This window comes from Homalodisca vitripennis, chromosome 6, assembly GCF_021130785.1.
Source record: "Homalodisca vitripennis isolate AUS2020 chromosome 6, UT_GWSS_2.1, whole genome shotgun sequence".
In the NCBI taxonomy this organism is placed as follows: domain Eukaryota; kingdom Metazoa; phylum Arthropoda; class Insecta; order Hemiptera; family Cicadellidae; genus Homalodisca; species Homalodisca vitripennis.
Window position 1 is genome coordinate 29329366 of NC_060212.1, and position 18484 is coordinate 29347849.

Below are 18484 nucleotides of genomic sequence, written 5' to 3' on the forward strand. Positions count from 1 at the left end.
GTTTTTTTTTGTTGTTGTTAAAGTTACTTAATTCACTTCGGTCACTCATTGGGCAGTAAGTTGCACTGTATAGTAGACTATATGGCCAAAACTTATTCTACATCATTTAGGATACCCTTTAGGAACAGCTGACTATGTAAATAAATTATTTGACAGTGTATAGATTATTTATTAACTAGGTTACTATATACCTATAAAATTAGGGATTTCATATATTGGAAATATTTATTTCACATGTGGTTTGTATTTGTTTACACAGAAAGCTGGCGTATTAAATTATGCAAGTGGGGAAATTTAAAGACTAATCTCATAGTTGTTTTGATTAAAATAAAATAAATAAATAAATATATATCTTTATTCTCCTCATGAAGTCATACTTTACAAAACATACTTAGCATTTTTAAATCTCAAAACAATTGAATAGTACAATTATACATATTCTAAGACCCAGGCTTACCTCAAAGGAAAATAATAGGGCCCCTAAGGCTACTAATTAGCCCATCTAGGGGTTCCATCATAATAATTATAACTATTGAAAATTAATGAGTTCAGGAGCATTAGCTTATAATTTATTAACAACTCTACTGTGATATAACAAACAAAAACTAAAAACAAAAGATGAGCTTCTATGCCAAACCTTATGGACTAATCTATCAACTGAACTAATTAAATAGCCTAAAAACAAAACAAAGCATTATACCTTTTTTATTTACTAAAAATATAACTAATTATAATAATCAAGTACAACATACAAAAAACAAAATACTTTCTCTTCTTAACAAAATGCCTAAATCAATCATATTTTACACACACACACGCACACTCGCACACATACACTTATACAGATACATACCTATAAAACATACCGCATACATACATAGGTACACATGAAACCTGTATGAATGCCTACCATTGTTACCTAACAATGCCTCCTTAAAACAAAAACCTATTTTGTCAATTTATTTATGTACGTAATGTCATCGCACAATACACAATAAAGTCTCAGGATTCTCCTGAGTTAGCAACCAAACCCTGACTAGTTTAACAAATAATCTATAGTTTGTTTGTAATTTAATATCATCACTCAGTTTATTAAATAGCCATGGTGCTAAGACGTTAAATTTTTTAGTATAAAAAGTTAAATTAGGTTTCGGAACAAAAATATTAGAAGTGCTTCTTGTATTCATTGTATGCAAAATTTCATTATTTTTAAATTTTTTATTATTAAATACGAATTTCAAGGTTTTAAATATGAAAAGAGATCTCAATGGTAATATTCTTAGCTGGATAAAACATGGAAAAGACGAATCAAGTCTACTTTTCTTCAGAATAATTCTTACAAACACTTTCTGCAAAGTAACAAGTGGTTTCAAATTTGTAATGTAGGTTCCTCCCCAACATGTAATACCATACTCTAATCTACTATTAACTAGAGCAAAGTAAAGAGTTCTTAGAATAATCTGGGGACACATGTCGCGGACAAAATAGAACAGACGTATACTTTGTAGAATTTTATTTTTCAATTTTGTAAGATGTAACTTCCAATTTAAATCTTGGTCCAATAAAACTCCCAAATATTTTGTACTGGTACCTTTTTGAACTTTAGCACAATTATCACATACAATTCCACTTTCTAAACAGACTTGACATTTATAAACTAAGTCATTTTGTACATTAAAATTTTGTCTCAAAGAAAAATTAATATACGTAGTCTTTTCAGTACTCAAGACCAATTTATTCTTTCTAAACCACCAGTTAAGAGCATTTAAATCCATTCTCATATTGGAAGTTATAAGTTCCCTTGTCTTCACCTTATAGCAGAGAGCAGTATCATCTGCAAAAGCTGTTAATTCTCCCTTGAATTTTCCATTACACAAATCATTAATAAAAATTATAAACAAGATTGCACCTAATACAGAACCTTGTGGCACTCCACAAATAACTTCCCCACTTTCGCTAAAACTATTTTCCACTTTGACACATTGCTGTCGTTTGCTTAAATAACTACTAAACCACTTTTGAGCTGTACCTCTAAATCCACAGTTACCCAATTTTTCTATCAAAATCTCATGATCTACGGTGTCAAATGCCTTCTTAATATCAATAAACAGTCCAGTTACAAATTTCCCATCGTTTATCCCCGCATTAATCTTCTCCATAAAGCTGCACAAGGCTAACTCAGTCCTTAGTCCTGCCCTAAACCCGTACTGATTCTTTGAAAAAAAATTATTTTTATTTAAGAAAAGCAACATTTTTTCTTTCATAATCTTTTCAAAAACCTTAGAAAAGGTTGAAACTAAAAATATGGGTCTAAAATTAGAGCATACATTAGACGGACCCGCTTTGTAAATAGGTATGACAACTGCGTGTTTCAACTTTTGGGGGAATACCCCTGTTTCGAAACTTAAATTCACAATGAAAGTTAAAATGTCCAATATTGCTGGATATATTATTTTCATCATGTTAGAATGTACACCATCTAATCCTGGTGATTTACCGTTTTTTAAGGTTTTAATAACCCTCTCTACATCTAAACTTAAAACTGGCTCTATAAAAAACGAGTTCACTTGATAATTTGCCGGAAAACTATTGGAATAGGTCATATTTTCACTTAGCGTATAGCTTCCCACAACTTCTTGAACAACGCCAAGAAAATACCTATTAAACTCTTCAGCTATATCCTTACAATTATCATTAATTTGTCCATTAATATTTAAAGATATCTTATTACTAGATTTACTCTGACAATTTATTCTGTTTATAGTGTTCCATATGGCCTTAGCATTACCTACATTTTTTTCAAACTCATTTGCATAATACGACAGCTTTGCAAGTCTTATATCTTTCCTTAGCTTGTTTCTATAATTTAAATAATATTTCCTAAATTTATCCTCTAAAGGTCTATATTTTATTTTATTATATAAATAATTTCTTTTCTCAATCCTTCTGCATATATTAGTTGAGATCCATGGTTTAAGTTTTTTATTAAAGCTGTATTTACATTCAGAATCTACCGTACAAGCAGATATACAAGTGTTCAGCTGTGTTTCAAACAGATCATATGCATAAGATGCATCAGTCTGTGATCTAACGATTGACCAGTCTACAGTACGAAGTATACCTATCAGTTTATCATAACAGACCCTACGCCGTATGACGCGGGGCGCGGGCGGGGGAGGACCGAGGCGGCAGTCAGCTGTTAGACCAGCCCGGCCTACCACCCCTCCCCCCGTACCAGCACACCCCAGCCGCAGTACCGTCATGTAATGGTCCGTTACCTGAGTCTGCAAAACCTGTGCTTCAAATTCAATCTCACGTTTGCTTACTAATCTAATAAACACATGATCAATACAAGTCTGTGATATATTGGTTACCCGGGTCGGCTCATTTATCAATGATTCAAAGCCAAAACTGGCCATTAGTATTTTATAATTGTCTATATCGTTACTCTCTGAAGAAAGCAAATCCAAATTAATATTTCCCAAAAATATTAAATTCTTAAAGTGTTTGTCAAATTTATTTTTCACTAAATACATACGTAACTCATCCAAAAAGTAATGCGCTGTAAATTGCAGCAATCTATAGATTGCCAAAATATGAAATTCCCTACCTAAATACATAAAACTAATTTTGTTCATGTCAGCTGATAATAATTTTGGTATTCCCTGTTCTAATACATTAATATCACTTTTTACGTAAATAGCTACTCCACCAGAACGACTATTATCATTGGCATTTATTATCAAATCATAATAAGGAATGTTATAATAATTTGTCTCATAAGAGTTAATCCATATTTCAGTAAAGATTATAATATCCGGGTACCTATCCCAGGTTGTAATTTCGGCTAGAAAAGCGTCAAAATTTGATCTCATACTTCGGATATTTTGCTGTACAATATTTAAAGTAACGTTGGATTTGTCAAAATTCGACATTAATTCAGATAAAATCGATACCAAATTAGATTAAATTGAAATTAAATTAGATTACATCAACATTAAATTAGATTAGATCGACATTTAATTAGATTAAATCTACATCAAATTAGAATAGATCGACATTACATTAGATTAAATCGATTGATTATTCAAATTGAACAATACAGCAAAATATGTTTTCATTTTACTTACATTATTTAAGCTACAACCCATTGAGGTCAGCCTGGGTTCTTATCTCTACTACTGGTGCTTTTTCTTCCTTCCTCAGCAAGATGTTGCCGTTCCGCAGCCAGATGTACTTGTATCCCCGTTCCTTCCTCAGCTGCCGTGCCTGGGCGAGCAGCCTCCTCCGCGCTGGTGACAGGGATTCATTCAGGTAGACAGGGATGTCCATGGTCAGGCCTAGGTGTCGCGTGGAAAAGTCCCTTTTCTTTTCTCGCCTCTTCTTCATCAGTTCCTCCTTATCAGTCCGTCGCACGAATTTTACAACAATCCCTCTAGCCTGGTTTCTCTCCGAGGTTTTCTTGCCGATACGATGACAGGCGTCAATCATGCTGTCGGTGATGTTTACGTCCAGGGCTTTTCCTACCTTCTTAACAAGCTCTGAAACTTGTTCTTCTTTTTCTTCCGGTATTCCCTGAATTTCCACACAGTTCCTTCTAGAATAATTTTCCAAGTCTTCAATTCTTGTCTCAAGCACAACAACATGTTTTTTTCAGAGCTACATTTTCGCTTTTAAGCTGTTCAATTTCTCTTAGGTAGTCTTCAATTTTCCCCATGGCATCTCGTAACGTTACAGTATTTTCTTCCACCTTGCTGTATAACATTTCATAAGATCTATTGAAATCGGCCGTGTTGGTTTTCTGCTCTTCACGCATCTCTTTCAGGGTGTTCATGATGGTCTCCAAGGTCAAACCCTCTGCTGCGTACTCTAACCTCATGCTCTTTCTTCTCGTCTTGTTGCAGGGATCACACCTCCATCCCGTACCTTGCTCGGTCAGGTAGTCCACATCCGGTTGTCCTATATTTACACATTTGCCGTGATACTCTTGAGAACAATCAATGCACTGCACTTTAAACTGACTTTTCTTAATTATTACTAAACATATTTTGCAATTAGCCATTACTAAAATTAATTAAAAATTAAAATCAAACTATTAATCACTTATATACAGGCAAAAGCACGCACGCCACTATTATAGCACAGCTCCGCTGATAAGATAAGCTCCGCACTGATAATATGACCTTAAATACAGATATAAATTTTAAATAATAGTTTGTACAAGTTTTGATAGTATATTTCTGGAAAGCGTTCTCCAAAATATTAGAAAAATATTGGTTCATGATTTTGTAATGTTCAAATTATTTAGATAAGTATAGATAAAATTCTGAAACCAAAGTATTTATATACATATCAGGCTATTTATAAATAAAAGAATAATAAAGTAAGTAATAAACAGTATGTTATATTTATTAGATAAGTATTTATAGTCAAATAGAGAAACATTACAAAACTATGAATCAGCTTTAAAACTATTAAATAAATGAACTCCACTGTTATAAATAAATTACAAGTAGAAGTGCATTTGTAATTGTCGTATTAATAAAATGTTATTACAAAGATTGATTCTGTATAGAACAATGACTTCACTCATATGTCGATTCTCGCTGAAATAGTCAGATATATCTCATTCTCGTACAATCCTAGACATAGTTTTTAACTCCAATACTAGGTGCATAATTTTAAAAATCTTAATGCAACACATTTAACTATTTTTGCCGATTTTTTATGTCGCTGTTGTGTTTTTTATATCTATGAATTTTGTTCATTTCTTGAGATAATTACTTATTTTTCGATGTATATTTGATGCCAAAATTAACTGTTTGTATTATATTAACCAAACATTACTAGTAAAGAAATTAGCCTATGGCCTAGTCTTGCTTCGTCAATTAATAAAGAGGACATCCACTCCTTTAATAGTTGCAATCTTATTTTATTTTACTTTAGTCACAATCTAATAAATGAATCAGATTATGAATCAATATTCAGCGTATAATTCTGTCACACTCTATATTGATTTATCCATCACCCAAATGTGACGATTGCGGTCAACGCAACATACAAATATCAATCACCGGTTTGTCGACATTTCTGTCAGCAGTGGTTTTGATATTTGCAAACCACTAATTTAATTATAACGTTTTTTTATTGCCTAACTCACTTTGATTCAAATTAAAATTCGTTTAAAAACACTGGATTGTTCAATTTCATGAAACCAAATAGTGACACCCTAAATGGCCCAAAAAGAGGAAACACGTTCGGTAGGATTGGTGTGAAATTGAATTGAAAAAGACGATTTAATACTGTTTGATTCGTTTTATTTTTTATAAATGGAGTTTTAATCCTTTTTATATACCCTTATTAAACACGTCTTCACGGGATACTGGGCTGTGTGAGAATCAAACAACAAGGACGAGAGTCGGTACTGTACAAGGTCGACAATACTGACAGTCACCAATTGCAACAGTCACAGACAGGGTTTGAACCTGCGCTGTCTCTAACTCAGACCCAAAGTCTGAGGTCTTAAACCACTAGGCAATGTATAGCCACTACATAACCACTATAGCTCTCCCATATCTCAATGAAACGTATCCTAAATTCGTATAAGGATATTTCATATGTGAATAGTAAAACTGTGTTTCCTACGTTATTTTTCACTCAAAGATATTAATTACAAAGGTAATACCTTTCTTTATATCACTTGCGTATGATAACACTAATATGTCTTGTTCGTCATAAAATATATAAACAGCCACCACCTTCAAACAGAGGATTTTTTAATCCGAGTGCTTAGTTATAAATTAACCGAGTAAATTTCCTCAAGTCAGTATACTTTAAAATACGTGTACTATAAATAAAATAAGTAAATTAAAGTCGTAATCTTTCCTCGCAATACGTTGTATTGTTCATTAATTTTCGCATTGTCTTAAGAAATATGAGAAATAAACATTAAATTGTGTAGCGTATTTCAATAAAGAATAGAACGGTAAGATTTTAAGTCTTGTATAAGGAAGGAAGTATTAAACTTGAAGGAAAACAACAATGGAATGGTACAGTTCATCTAAGGTGCGCATCTAAGTTTGCCTTCCTAAAGCTAAGAGTTCATAAGATTAGTTAGTTAACTAATTAACTTAGAAACTGGGGAAACAAAACAATCTAGTCTGCCTTGTATCTGAAGAATTTTAAAATTGTTTGGTTCGAAAAAGATACTCCTTTCACTCGATTTGTAAACCCTGATTACTTACTCGACCATTATAAAAGCACTTACTATTTGCTCATCAATATTTTTTAATAGCCTTGCTGCTACTTTATTCTTTCCAAAATTACCAGTTCTACATACCAGTTCCGTCTTTCTGAGTAAGACTCCAAGTTCGAAGCCTGTAACGTGGCGTTAGTGGTTAATATATTGGTTTTGCCAAAAGAAACCATTCAACATATGCCTTAGGCAACGGTTTATTTTTTTAAATAAATTTCAATATCCCGAACAACGAAAATATAATTTTATATGCTGGACCTTATAACATTATGGGAGAGATTATATAGTTTTACATAATTAACCACTTATCCATAATTACATAATTATCCACTTAATTATCCACTTAGTCCGTATGGTACATTTTCGGCTCTATAGGCCTTTCTTTATCTCAGTCAGAACCAAGGCATTCTTGACTTTAATGTTCTTCAATGTAATCTACATGCACACATAGAATCCTTATCAATATCTTAATCATAATTAACTTCATGTTTGGTTTATCTACTAACTCCATAATAATTGCTCTAAGAACGCTAAGCCTTTACCTAATTAATTCGAATTCAATTTCATCTTCAAATGTTTTAGGCCTAATTGACACATTTATAAGTCTTCTATTTTAAATTCCTATGTTCTTCGTGATTTTATAAAGAAAGCGATTTTTATATATGATTTTATATTTTATATAGGATGATCAAATACTTTTTGTTATCTTTTTTGTCCTCTGTAAAGTTCTATGCATTTAAAATAAGAGTTATTTCCCAACTAACTTGTTGTAGAGATGTTTGAGGTCGAATAATAAATACTCGATTTCAAAGTTCACGTGCAAGTTTAATTGTGAAACTCACACTCCCGACACGAAGGTTATCTCGGGGTGAACCTAGTTGTTCTAATGTTTTTATAGCGTTGACTAAGAAATGTTATCATTAACGAAACACTAGGATTGACTTCTCTTAAATAAAAACGTCGATTGACAAACTATAAAGTCGGTAGAATTAGCTAGTCTTACTTTATATTACGGTGCTGAACATGTTTTTAATAAATCCTAAAATAATTTAAGAGTAATAAGAAGAGTGAATAATGACTCGCCTAAAGCAAAATAACGACGGGATTTGCCATTTATCGAGAAAACTTAAAATTACAGCAAAGTGGTCTTTACAGAGGGAAATATAAGGTTATCACAGTTTATCATGTTACTGTTTATAAATTAACTATATAATATATGTAAATATATGTCTTACATGAAACGGCTAATTTACGATTCGAAAATATTTTACTTCCGGAGAAAGCGTACGAATTCCTTTCCGGTAGACAGGCTGTCGTCAACAAAGTTGAATATTTAAAAGATTACTACACGTGCCAATTAGGATTTTAAAAAACGGCGGAAAAATAATAATAATAACTAGTAAAGAGCAAAAGGGTCGCGAAATGATATATTAAAATTTATATATGTGATATATATAAATTTGTGATATATACAAATATACATAAAATATACATTCAATGATATATGTATATTATATATATATATATATATATATATATATATATAGTAAAATAAATAACAGTACATATTAAATAATGGCTACATCTCATAAGAAGAATTAAAAATTATGTATATTGTTAAATACTGTATCTATGTAAATTTAACGCGTGTACCCAATCATGCTTTACATTCTTTTACACTAACAAATTTATTAATACTGTTAAAATTCCTCTTAAACACCAGCTCCAATATTTTATTATATTGATATAAGTATTGCCCAAATAATTTTCTAAATATAAAAGGAAAATTTGATAGCACGATTTTTTTATATGTGTTACTACCCCAAACACTAAAAAAATACGTTATAAATATTTTTGGAATGAGGATTAGTTTAGGAGGGGAAGTTTACACAACCTTTCACCACAACAGATTCGATAAATCGATTAATTTAAAATTTACAAAATGTCCATTATTATTCTGTTTTTGTTCAGGTGTTGCTGAATATTTAAACCGACTTCGTCCACTATTTTATACACTTGAGCACTCATTATTTTAATTTATTTCATTAAAAGTACCCATTTCACAATCAGCTTTAAAACAGGTAAAATTAAAGGCAAAACTAAACATTGTGTTAACTTATAAGTTGTTATCTATGCATTTCCAGGATTTGTGGGCCTCCAAGGGCTTCACGTGACGTTAATGAGAGAGCTTTTGTGGGTTTACATGCGAAAATATCGCAATATTTTGTTGATCTCAGTACAGGACTAACTAAATTTACACTCCTCTGGGACTGAGGATTGTACTCATTACGGTACAATATCGGCCGCAAGGCTTCGTAATCCGGAGTTACTGATGGCTTATTTCACAATATATATATATATATATATATATTGGTGACATATTATTGTCAATAACTGCTTCTGTTAATACAATTACATATTGTATATGTAATAATAGATGACATTTTCAGTGTTTTCAATGTGTATCATGTTCCGCCTATATACAAGCATGGGGCATGCTGTAAGTCTTTTAAAGCTCACCTGAAAACGCCTTCGATTTGAAAATCTTTTACAGCGCTGAGATGTTCTTACTAAGTATACAACTATTTTACACTATCTATTTAAGGTTTACTGAATTGTTTATTGTATTACGTGTGCTATAATATGTGTAAAATGTAAATTTATGTTTCAAAAATTATAAAAAGGAAGTTGCAATAACTTTTTATTCTAAATATATTTAAGTTTTAGGTCGTACATGTGAGGAACATCCAACTCCTGTAAACCAAACTTAGAGGTCGCCATCTGTATAAAGATATCGCTCAAAGCAAATAGAGTCAATCCTGACCTTTATAAGTTTGCCTGTTTTCATTCCAGTTTGTGAGCTACTAACTTCCACAAACTTCGTAAATCTGCTTGGATCTTCTGTCACGTACCAGAGTGAGTAATCTCATCTCTTTAACAAATGAGATTGCTTCCACCACACCTTGCAGTAAATACGAAATTCAAAATTAGTAGATTTTAAATTATTATAAAAGGGAACTTATTAATCAATTGGCATTTTAACGATAGTCACATCAAATGTTTGTTATAACATTTATTATTTAGAAATATATTGCATGATTAATTTTAAAATACAAATTAATTTAAACTTACTTACGTTCAATGACGCTCAGTAAATTATTTTCGCCCATCTTACTATCCTTTACCGAATGAGTACATCCTATTTCGTATACAACGGATTTTGTCACTTACATTTCACGATGATATAGTGCCATGTATAATGTGGTGTTAAATATGTTCTTACGCTCATTATTTGATTAAAGTTTGTTATTGACAATGGATGGTTTCAAAGAATAATAGGATTTCGGAAATTATACATCGCTATATGTTAGTAGTACCATAACACCAAGTTTTGAGGATTAAAATCTACTCTAACTATTGTTATAACTACTCTTATAACTATGTAAATAACTATAATAAATCAAAATACAAAAATAATATAAAATGTTTTTTAATCTTTTATTTTATTTCATTACTATTGCTGAAAAAGAGTTCCATCTGAGTTCCCATTAACACATATAACAATATCAAGAATATCTTCTCTATGATCAGTATTAGACCATATTTTAACTCAGCATTATTACAAATTCCATTCCAGAATTCAAGAATGTCCTAATTCGGTTTGTATTTATTTAAAAAAATATATATATTTATAGGACATTTATATACAACAACAAAAACATGTGAGTTCATACAATACCACAGTATCATATGCACTTACGAATCAGTCTGTGGAATAATATCTAACCAAGGTGAAATGCAATTATAACTTTCCACTTAGTAACTCTTTTCTTTGCTTTCGTTTGGATTCATGTTTTCATAATCAAATGTTATAGGTCTACTAACTTAAGCTATCTCATTACTAGCAATATGTATTTACGTAATTGGTTTCTCTAAGAACAGATGTTACTAGAAGAGTTATTCTAGAGTAACCTTGCTTAACATATTATTCCACATAGAATAATCTTTCTAATCAACAATGTTACTCTCGAAAATTTTTTCTATAAATCCTCCAACTAGGACGTTCTCACTCTTGGCAGTCCATTATTGGATGCTCCTGCTTCTTGGTGGTTTAAGAATAATGTTCTCAACAGCTACAACAAACGAGAGTAATCCTGCAGGACGTGGCATAAAAGGATCACTTTGTCACCCGTCCTTCTTTACTGTACAAGATTTGTTTGCCATGGAGACAAAGAATACTTTATTGAATAAAGGTGTTATAAACGTTTAATTTTAGAACAGTGCTTCTTGATCTATAGGTTTTACAGGGAAAATGCTATAAAATAGGTTTAGCTCATTATATTTTATTACTGATTAGATAAGTAAAACGATATTGATACCCAACCAAAAATGTTGTAGTAAAATATGTAACAAGTAGTGTTAAAATCTTGTAATGTTTTACTCAAGATTCATAATTATGTAACAACTAGAAAACTGTTATAGCGAAACATTTTGTAGCAGTAGTTATACAATGGTTAAACCTTATAACTTCAAATAGCAAACAGTTAATACTTTTCCGTGCTATAGCATCAAAATTCGTTCACAGTATACTTTCGATCTCAATTGCTCATATTCAAGTTTATAGAAATGATTGGTTGGATGAACTAAGTGGATTTATCCACTAAAAGGCTGGAGAAGTTCGTATTTCTCTTATTGTCCATACCACAAGCCATTAACATTGATATCACACACGAGTGTCAGATTTACAAACTTACAAATTATCTTACTTACAAAAAATAATACGATCACCTGCCCAAAAATGTTTAGATATAATCTTAAATAAACTCAGTATCAAACGTATTATATTCTTTAGGCGATATTTTAGAGTAAAACTAGCCCTGGACAGTATTCTAATATAAAGCATCTTTGTATTATCTGCAAAGTGAGTTTTTAAGTAGGGTTATAAGTCGGAAAGTGTGTCGAAAATTTAAAGGTCGAATGACAGCTATTGAGATTTCTGAAATTCTCTGATCTATCGATGATTATGATGAGAACAATGAAAAAGCAAAATAAATATAGTATTGTTACTGATATCTTGTATCGCTGAACAGATGCAAATTTCCGGTAAATTACCTTCACAGTCCATCCATCGGCAAAAACTAACTTTAAACATAAACACTGAATATTTTCTGAAACTTAATCATATGACATTTTTCAGTACGTTACCAAAACAGGTATTTTATTAGATAACTGATTGATTCTAATATTAAAACGCCACCAAATAAATTAAATTAAATTAATTTGATTGATTCTTTAGTTTTTTTAAACGATGGATCACTTAAAATTTCAATTTTCATACTAATAGCAACGTGAACGACAAAAAGCACCCATCATTTTTTTTTTTTTTTACTTAGATTCTTTGGTTTTTGATGTTCTATCGGTTTTTTTAATAATCTGTTGTGTAGGTTTATTTTGAAATCCAAAGTCTGATATAGAAATAGTAGGTAAGCGATCCAATTAGTTTGACATGCTGTAATTTGTAAATAAAAACAAACATCACATCAAAATATAATTTAATATGCATCAAATATTAAATTCTCGATCTCAGTAATGTGTCTAGTAAATCTTTCTTTAAGACCTTACAAAAATAATAATCCATTTCAGCAATAATGGAAAGTTTCATCTGCCAATGTAAGAAGAAAAGAAATTGTTCCATTCCAGTATTTATGGGGTCTTACATTGCCAGTCGCCGCCTCGGTAAATGTGTCCCTACAGAGTGAGGTTCCAGAAATATTACCTCCAAAGAGATTTTATATTGAATACGACATGATTTAGAACAATCTTAATGATTGAGCAAACGTTTATCCTTTGTCTGCTTTCACCAATTGTGCCAAAGTTATTAGATTAGTTGCTGTTTTCCGATGTTCGTAAGAAATTTGTAATATTTTAATTGTTTATTAATATTGTAAAGCCTTATTAGATAAGTCATTTAAATGTAAACTTGTGTGGTGATCGAGTTCTAGTTTTATACCAATAAATGAGTAATCCACTTTCAAAAACAGGTAGATCGTTTTTTTTTTTTTTTTTTTTAAACTGTGATATTTTGTGCTTTTAGGCATTAATATTCTACAATGTATGGACGGACATAAACATCAAAAGCAGACAGATCTTGATATTTAGTTTATCTGTTGTAAGGTTGGTGGCGAATGGGCAGACTACAAGTAGACTGTAAGTTTGCATAGTTCATATGTATCCATAGATCCATTCTCATGAAAGGGTTATGATTGGAAAAGTCTATGTTTTTTAATACAGCATTGTTTTTATCATCAAACACGTCATATTTTTAATAAAGGCCTTTTATCGGGAAAACTATTGTAAGTACAAATTACTTTATAATGTGAAACAATAATATAATTTGTTTGAATATTTATGAAAATAAAATAACATGATTTACTTGCTGTTACTTCCTAGTAAAATTTTGTTACTAGCTCATCACTAGTACTATTTTGTCTAACATTGCTTTGCAAAAAATGCTATTTTCATACGTAAAAAAATGCGATAAATTTAAATGTGAGATTTATTTACCTTTTATGAAAATACTATTAGTAAAGGGGCTTTGTCACAAAACTAGAAAGCTCTAACGTATATTGCAAAACCAGACTGAGCAGAAAAAAGGTATTTCTTGTATTTCTTTAAAACTTTAGACGTTAATTAGTTGAAGCTTAGATTAAGCGTGTGTTTATCCAAAATAAATTGCAACACTTCACTTACGTACAATTTTCATAAATGACACACAGTTATACTCAAAAATTAAAACATTTGTACATTAAAATTTTCTTCAATCGTCTGAATCGCTTAAGAATATTTATTATACCTACTGCTTCGTAAATCTTAATGTTTTACTTTTCTTTTACCAAATTGAAGGACGTTTTTACTCTTTAATTTTGTGTATACTCTCATCTATAATATTATAGTCTTTCTAATTATATATTATTTTAGTTACCTATAAATATTCTGATTTCAATGAACTGAGTTAAACTAGATGGTTATTTTCATTTATTAATTTATTTAATTTGTTGAAATTTATCATCCTCTAAAGAATTGACTTTCAGCCAATAATTTTAAAAATTAATGCAAGTGTACACCTATTTTCAAAAATAATATTTAAACAGATTTAGCTTATTTATTTAAATAAAAATTTTCCATGTAACAACTTTTGATTAACTTCTTTATAGTTTTCTAAGAATATTCTCTTAAACTATATAAACGGAGGATCAGTAGGGATTAAGGACGAATGGGTGTAATCTCGTAACATCACGACCGGATAGCCACCCGACTGGAGAATAAATCAGGATTTTAACGCATCAGGAAAAACGGGAAATTATCCGGGAATCTCGTAGGGGGAGAATGATTAAAAATCCGAATTTTCTGTCTCAGAGTATTTCAAGAAGTTATTGAAACAGCTTTTAGAATAGGGAGTTGCATAATACCGTAAATGGGTGTTGACGCTACTAATTTCTTGTAATTGATACAAATTTGGTACATTGCATTAGTCAATATAGCAGAAAGTCTACATAGCAATATGCGGTATATCAAGTACAAATTGTTTACACTCTGTCTATCGCACCACAGTCTGGTTATTGTGGCTGACCGAACATTCCATCTCGCTACGTCAACCTTTTGGCTTCTAATCAATTGTTGTTGCACTAATCAGAGTTAAAGTTGCAGTGGCCACAATTGGACTGTACGTTTTAGGAGCATTGTGTTACACTTTTACACGAAATTTGCAGTAATTAAAAATAAAATGTTGTAAAACAATGATTTATATAATTTTTTTGTATAGAACTATTTAATTCTCTGTGTTATATTGATATATTAGGGGTTTAAAGAAAATATTACCTTTAATTGTAATTAAACCAATCTACCATCAGGGTAATATCATATTTATTCTTCACTTCCTTTTAAGTTAGGATTACTAAATCGTATTCTATTGTAAAAGTACATACAATTTGATAACCCAGATGTAATGAGATATAACCACAATCACTTAATTTTTATTGACCACTAACAGAACGTGAATACTACAGTAGCACGACGAGCATGTCTGATCCTGCTAATTAAGCTACAAGTCAGGACGTGCCGAGTCTTAACGTGGAACTTGACCATTCCTAACTACTTGGACAAGATATTAGCTTTAATAAAAAGTTACTGTTAATTTTAAAGTTCAGTACACTTTCTCAGATAAAAATTATCTGCAAGAGCAGGAAAATACAAAAAAGTATACGATGACTTGATTGTATCACCAAAGGTAAATTATTCATATGGACGAGGTGTGGTGAGGTCCAAGGGATTATTTCACTTAGTTCTGAGGTCCGACACTAGAGCTGCGCCGCGTGACTGCTTGTTACCGTTGAAATATTTGCTACCTAAACATGTTTCTATAAACGGCAGTTCTATCGCTTATTTTTAAGTGCCTGGATTTACAGCATTCACTGAGGGAATCTCTTGTATAACTAATACCATAAAAAATTATGCTCATTTCAAAACATTTGCGCGTTACACACTCTTCGTGATAATTCACCTCCCATTTGTTCACTCAGTATTTATAACCTACAAACAACCGTATTTACAAAAGGTTCCCATTACATTTTTCCACACTATGAAAATTATATCAACCGTTATCTAAAAACAGCTGTTTGTAATAAACGGGAACTGAAGGACAGAAAATCCCTTGTTGTATTATGTATATGGTGTACAAGTGTAGGAGCCATTAAACTTTGTAAACGTAAAATTGGAAGCCAAAATATGTTATTAGTTAGATATTTTTTATACTATGGCTCATTAAAAGGGTTATTTCACCTGGTGTACTAAAGGATTTTTTACTTTCTAAACTATGAAAAAAAAGATAACCATTATGTTACGAAAGAGGTAAAACACGTTATTATGGTTGGTTTTTGTAACTATTATAATCAATAGGCTTTTTAAAATATTCGTGTATGTATTAAATAGCCATCACAGCTTTAGCAAATAAATTTAAATGAATGCAGTGGCGTACATAGAAAAAGATTTTGAGGGGGCTGACTAATGGGTTGGTTTAGAGGAATAAAATCCAACCCATTATCCTGCAAAAAACAGAGGCTCTGAAACTTCTCTGATTTTTTTAGATTTAAGACATCATGATTGTGTTCTAGCTTAAAATAAACTATTAGGTGGAATTTAATGTTTGTCTTTTAAATTTTTGGGGGAAGTACTGAACCTTAAATACATTCACGAGTAATGTAATTTGTATCGCAGGCTAAAAATAACACAAATCTAGCTAACATGAGGGCTGCACTCAAGGACCAACAACAAAACAAAACAAAACAAATATTTTTTGTTTAATTTTTAACAATATAAAATCGCCAGTCAATATATGAAATCTCAAAATTTGATTTATTTCGCTTTTTACCGAGAGAGGACTAATAGCGTATTTTGTACGAGTAAAAGATCTATGGTGTGATGTATTATACATTTTCGTATGTAAACCAAAAATTGATGGGGAAAACCGAAATGTTCAACTTTGGGAAATTGTAATGAATAATCAATTTCTACAGGAGTAATGAGAAGGACTGGCTATAAATTACCATAATTCGTTTAATTTATGACAGAGATCTGTCCAGCTAGTGCAGTACAGGAGCTAATCAATAATTACGTAAAATCTCAATATTCCTAGTTATGAACAATAAAACCAAGAAGATAATTAAATTTACATTAAATTTCGTGTTCACAGAACATTTTCCACGAGATTGAAGCTTCATTTTTATGTAGCTTCAATAACTTACTGTAGGGTAAAGATGGAAAACTTTTCACTTTGTTCCCCAAGGTATTACAAACATATTTTTTGACAAGGATTTCCGACGAATACAGAAAAGAATGTGACTCGTAAAAATGTCCGCCTTCTGACAGCTACATCCGTCTGCCCGGTAGGAAAATATATCTTGTCACTTTAAAGTATTCATTTTGGGCCTCTAACTGTGATTGTTGGTGCCCTGGATTGATTTTGGTCGATTGGTGGATAAAATTTGTTTTCCATTTAAAACTCTTATAGATATAATCATAATATAAATTGTAGGTACCTGATCTTTTTCTGTATTTCTCTTAATTACATCCTTATGTAATAAGTGTTTCCTTCGAAAAGTTCATACTTTTACCTATGACATAGGTATAAGGAGATTGATTGAATATTAAACGTACGAAAATAAAAACTTTTGGCTATTTCTACAATGAATATGTAATAATTTGAGCAGAAAAAAAATAATTAAAATACACCCAAAATGAAAAGAATAAAAATACAGTGCCTTGTATATAATAAGGTTTTAAACGAGCATTAAGTATAAATGAAGATTGCTAGCATACAGTTACTTATTACTTAACCATTACTAAAGTTCTCGGTGGTTTTATATTTTTAACTCGAATACATACGTTTGATATGAATTTGTCGTTTCAAGGTTTATATGTTTGTGACCATTCCGAACTGGTTTACTTCGACAGTATGTTACAAAGTGCAGCTGCTGCAGAAGGTTTTACGTAATAAATCTTAGTAATAAAACAACCATTATGTTCTCCTTTAAGGTGACTGCATGAGGCAAAGCTGATCAACAATAAACTGTCACAATACCGTTTTCGAAGATTTATTGCTCCTTTAATTGCCAACTGCATAATCCTAGATACGCCCGGCTTGGAACTATTTTCGTTCACACTCAACCTGACAGGTGTGACATTTTCTCATTTCACAAGTGCTCATTTCAATTACATTTATGCATTTTTATATTGAATTGGGGGGAAACAATTACACAGATATCAGTGCTTACTAAATTAACGGATTGTATGTTACAAAATGCATAACACGACGTTTCGAAAATATAAATCTACCCTCTACATCAGGTACAAAGAGAATTAGTACATAAAAGGGACAAAAAAAAAAGAAAAAAGGATCAAACATACCCGAAAACTGGTAGCAATCCAGATAGGAGAAAATAAATACAAGGTGTTGTGTTGTGTGTACGGTGTTGTCATCGTACATTATCAAAAGTTTTATGTAAAAGTCACGATCACGATAAGTGAAGAGCACTATCATACGTTACACCAACACAGGCAAAAGTGGAATTATGTGGCTCGGTTCCTGTGTAATACCTGGGTCCATTTTCTCCTTTTTCTTTCTTTTTTTTAAGTACTAATTATGTTCGCACCTGATGAAGATGATAGATATCA

The 18484-nt window shown here is 31.2% G+C and overlaps 1 protein-coding gene across 1 annotated transcript in view; it reads right to left on the minus strand.

Annotated features, from left to right (window-relative positions):
• Positions 1 to 4140: 4140 nt before the first annotated feature.
• Positions 4141 to 18484, minus strand: part of LOC124365334 — a 49000-nt gene continuing 34656 nt past the window's right edge. Inside the window, exons 2-3 of the mRNA XM_046821308.1 lie at positions 4664 to 4959; positions 4141 to 4575 (exon numbers count right to left, since the gene is read on the minus strand). Coding sequence (XP_046677264.1) covers positions 4141 to 4575; positions 4664 to 4959 — 731 coding nt within the window. The remainder of the gene's footprint in view (positions 4576 to 4663; positions 4960 to 18484) is intronic.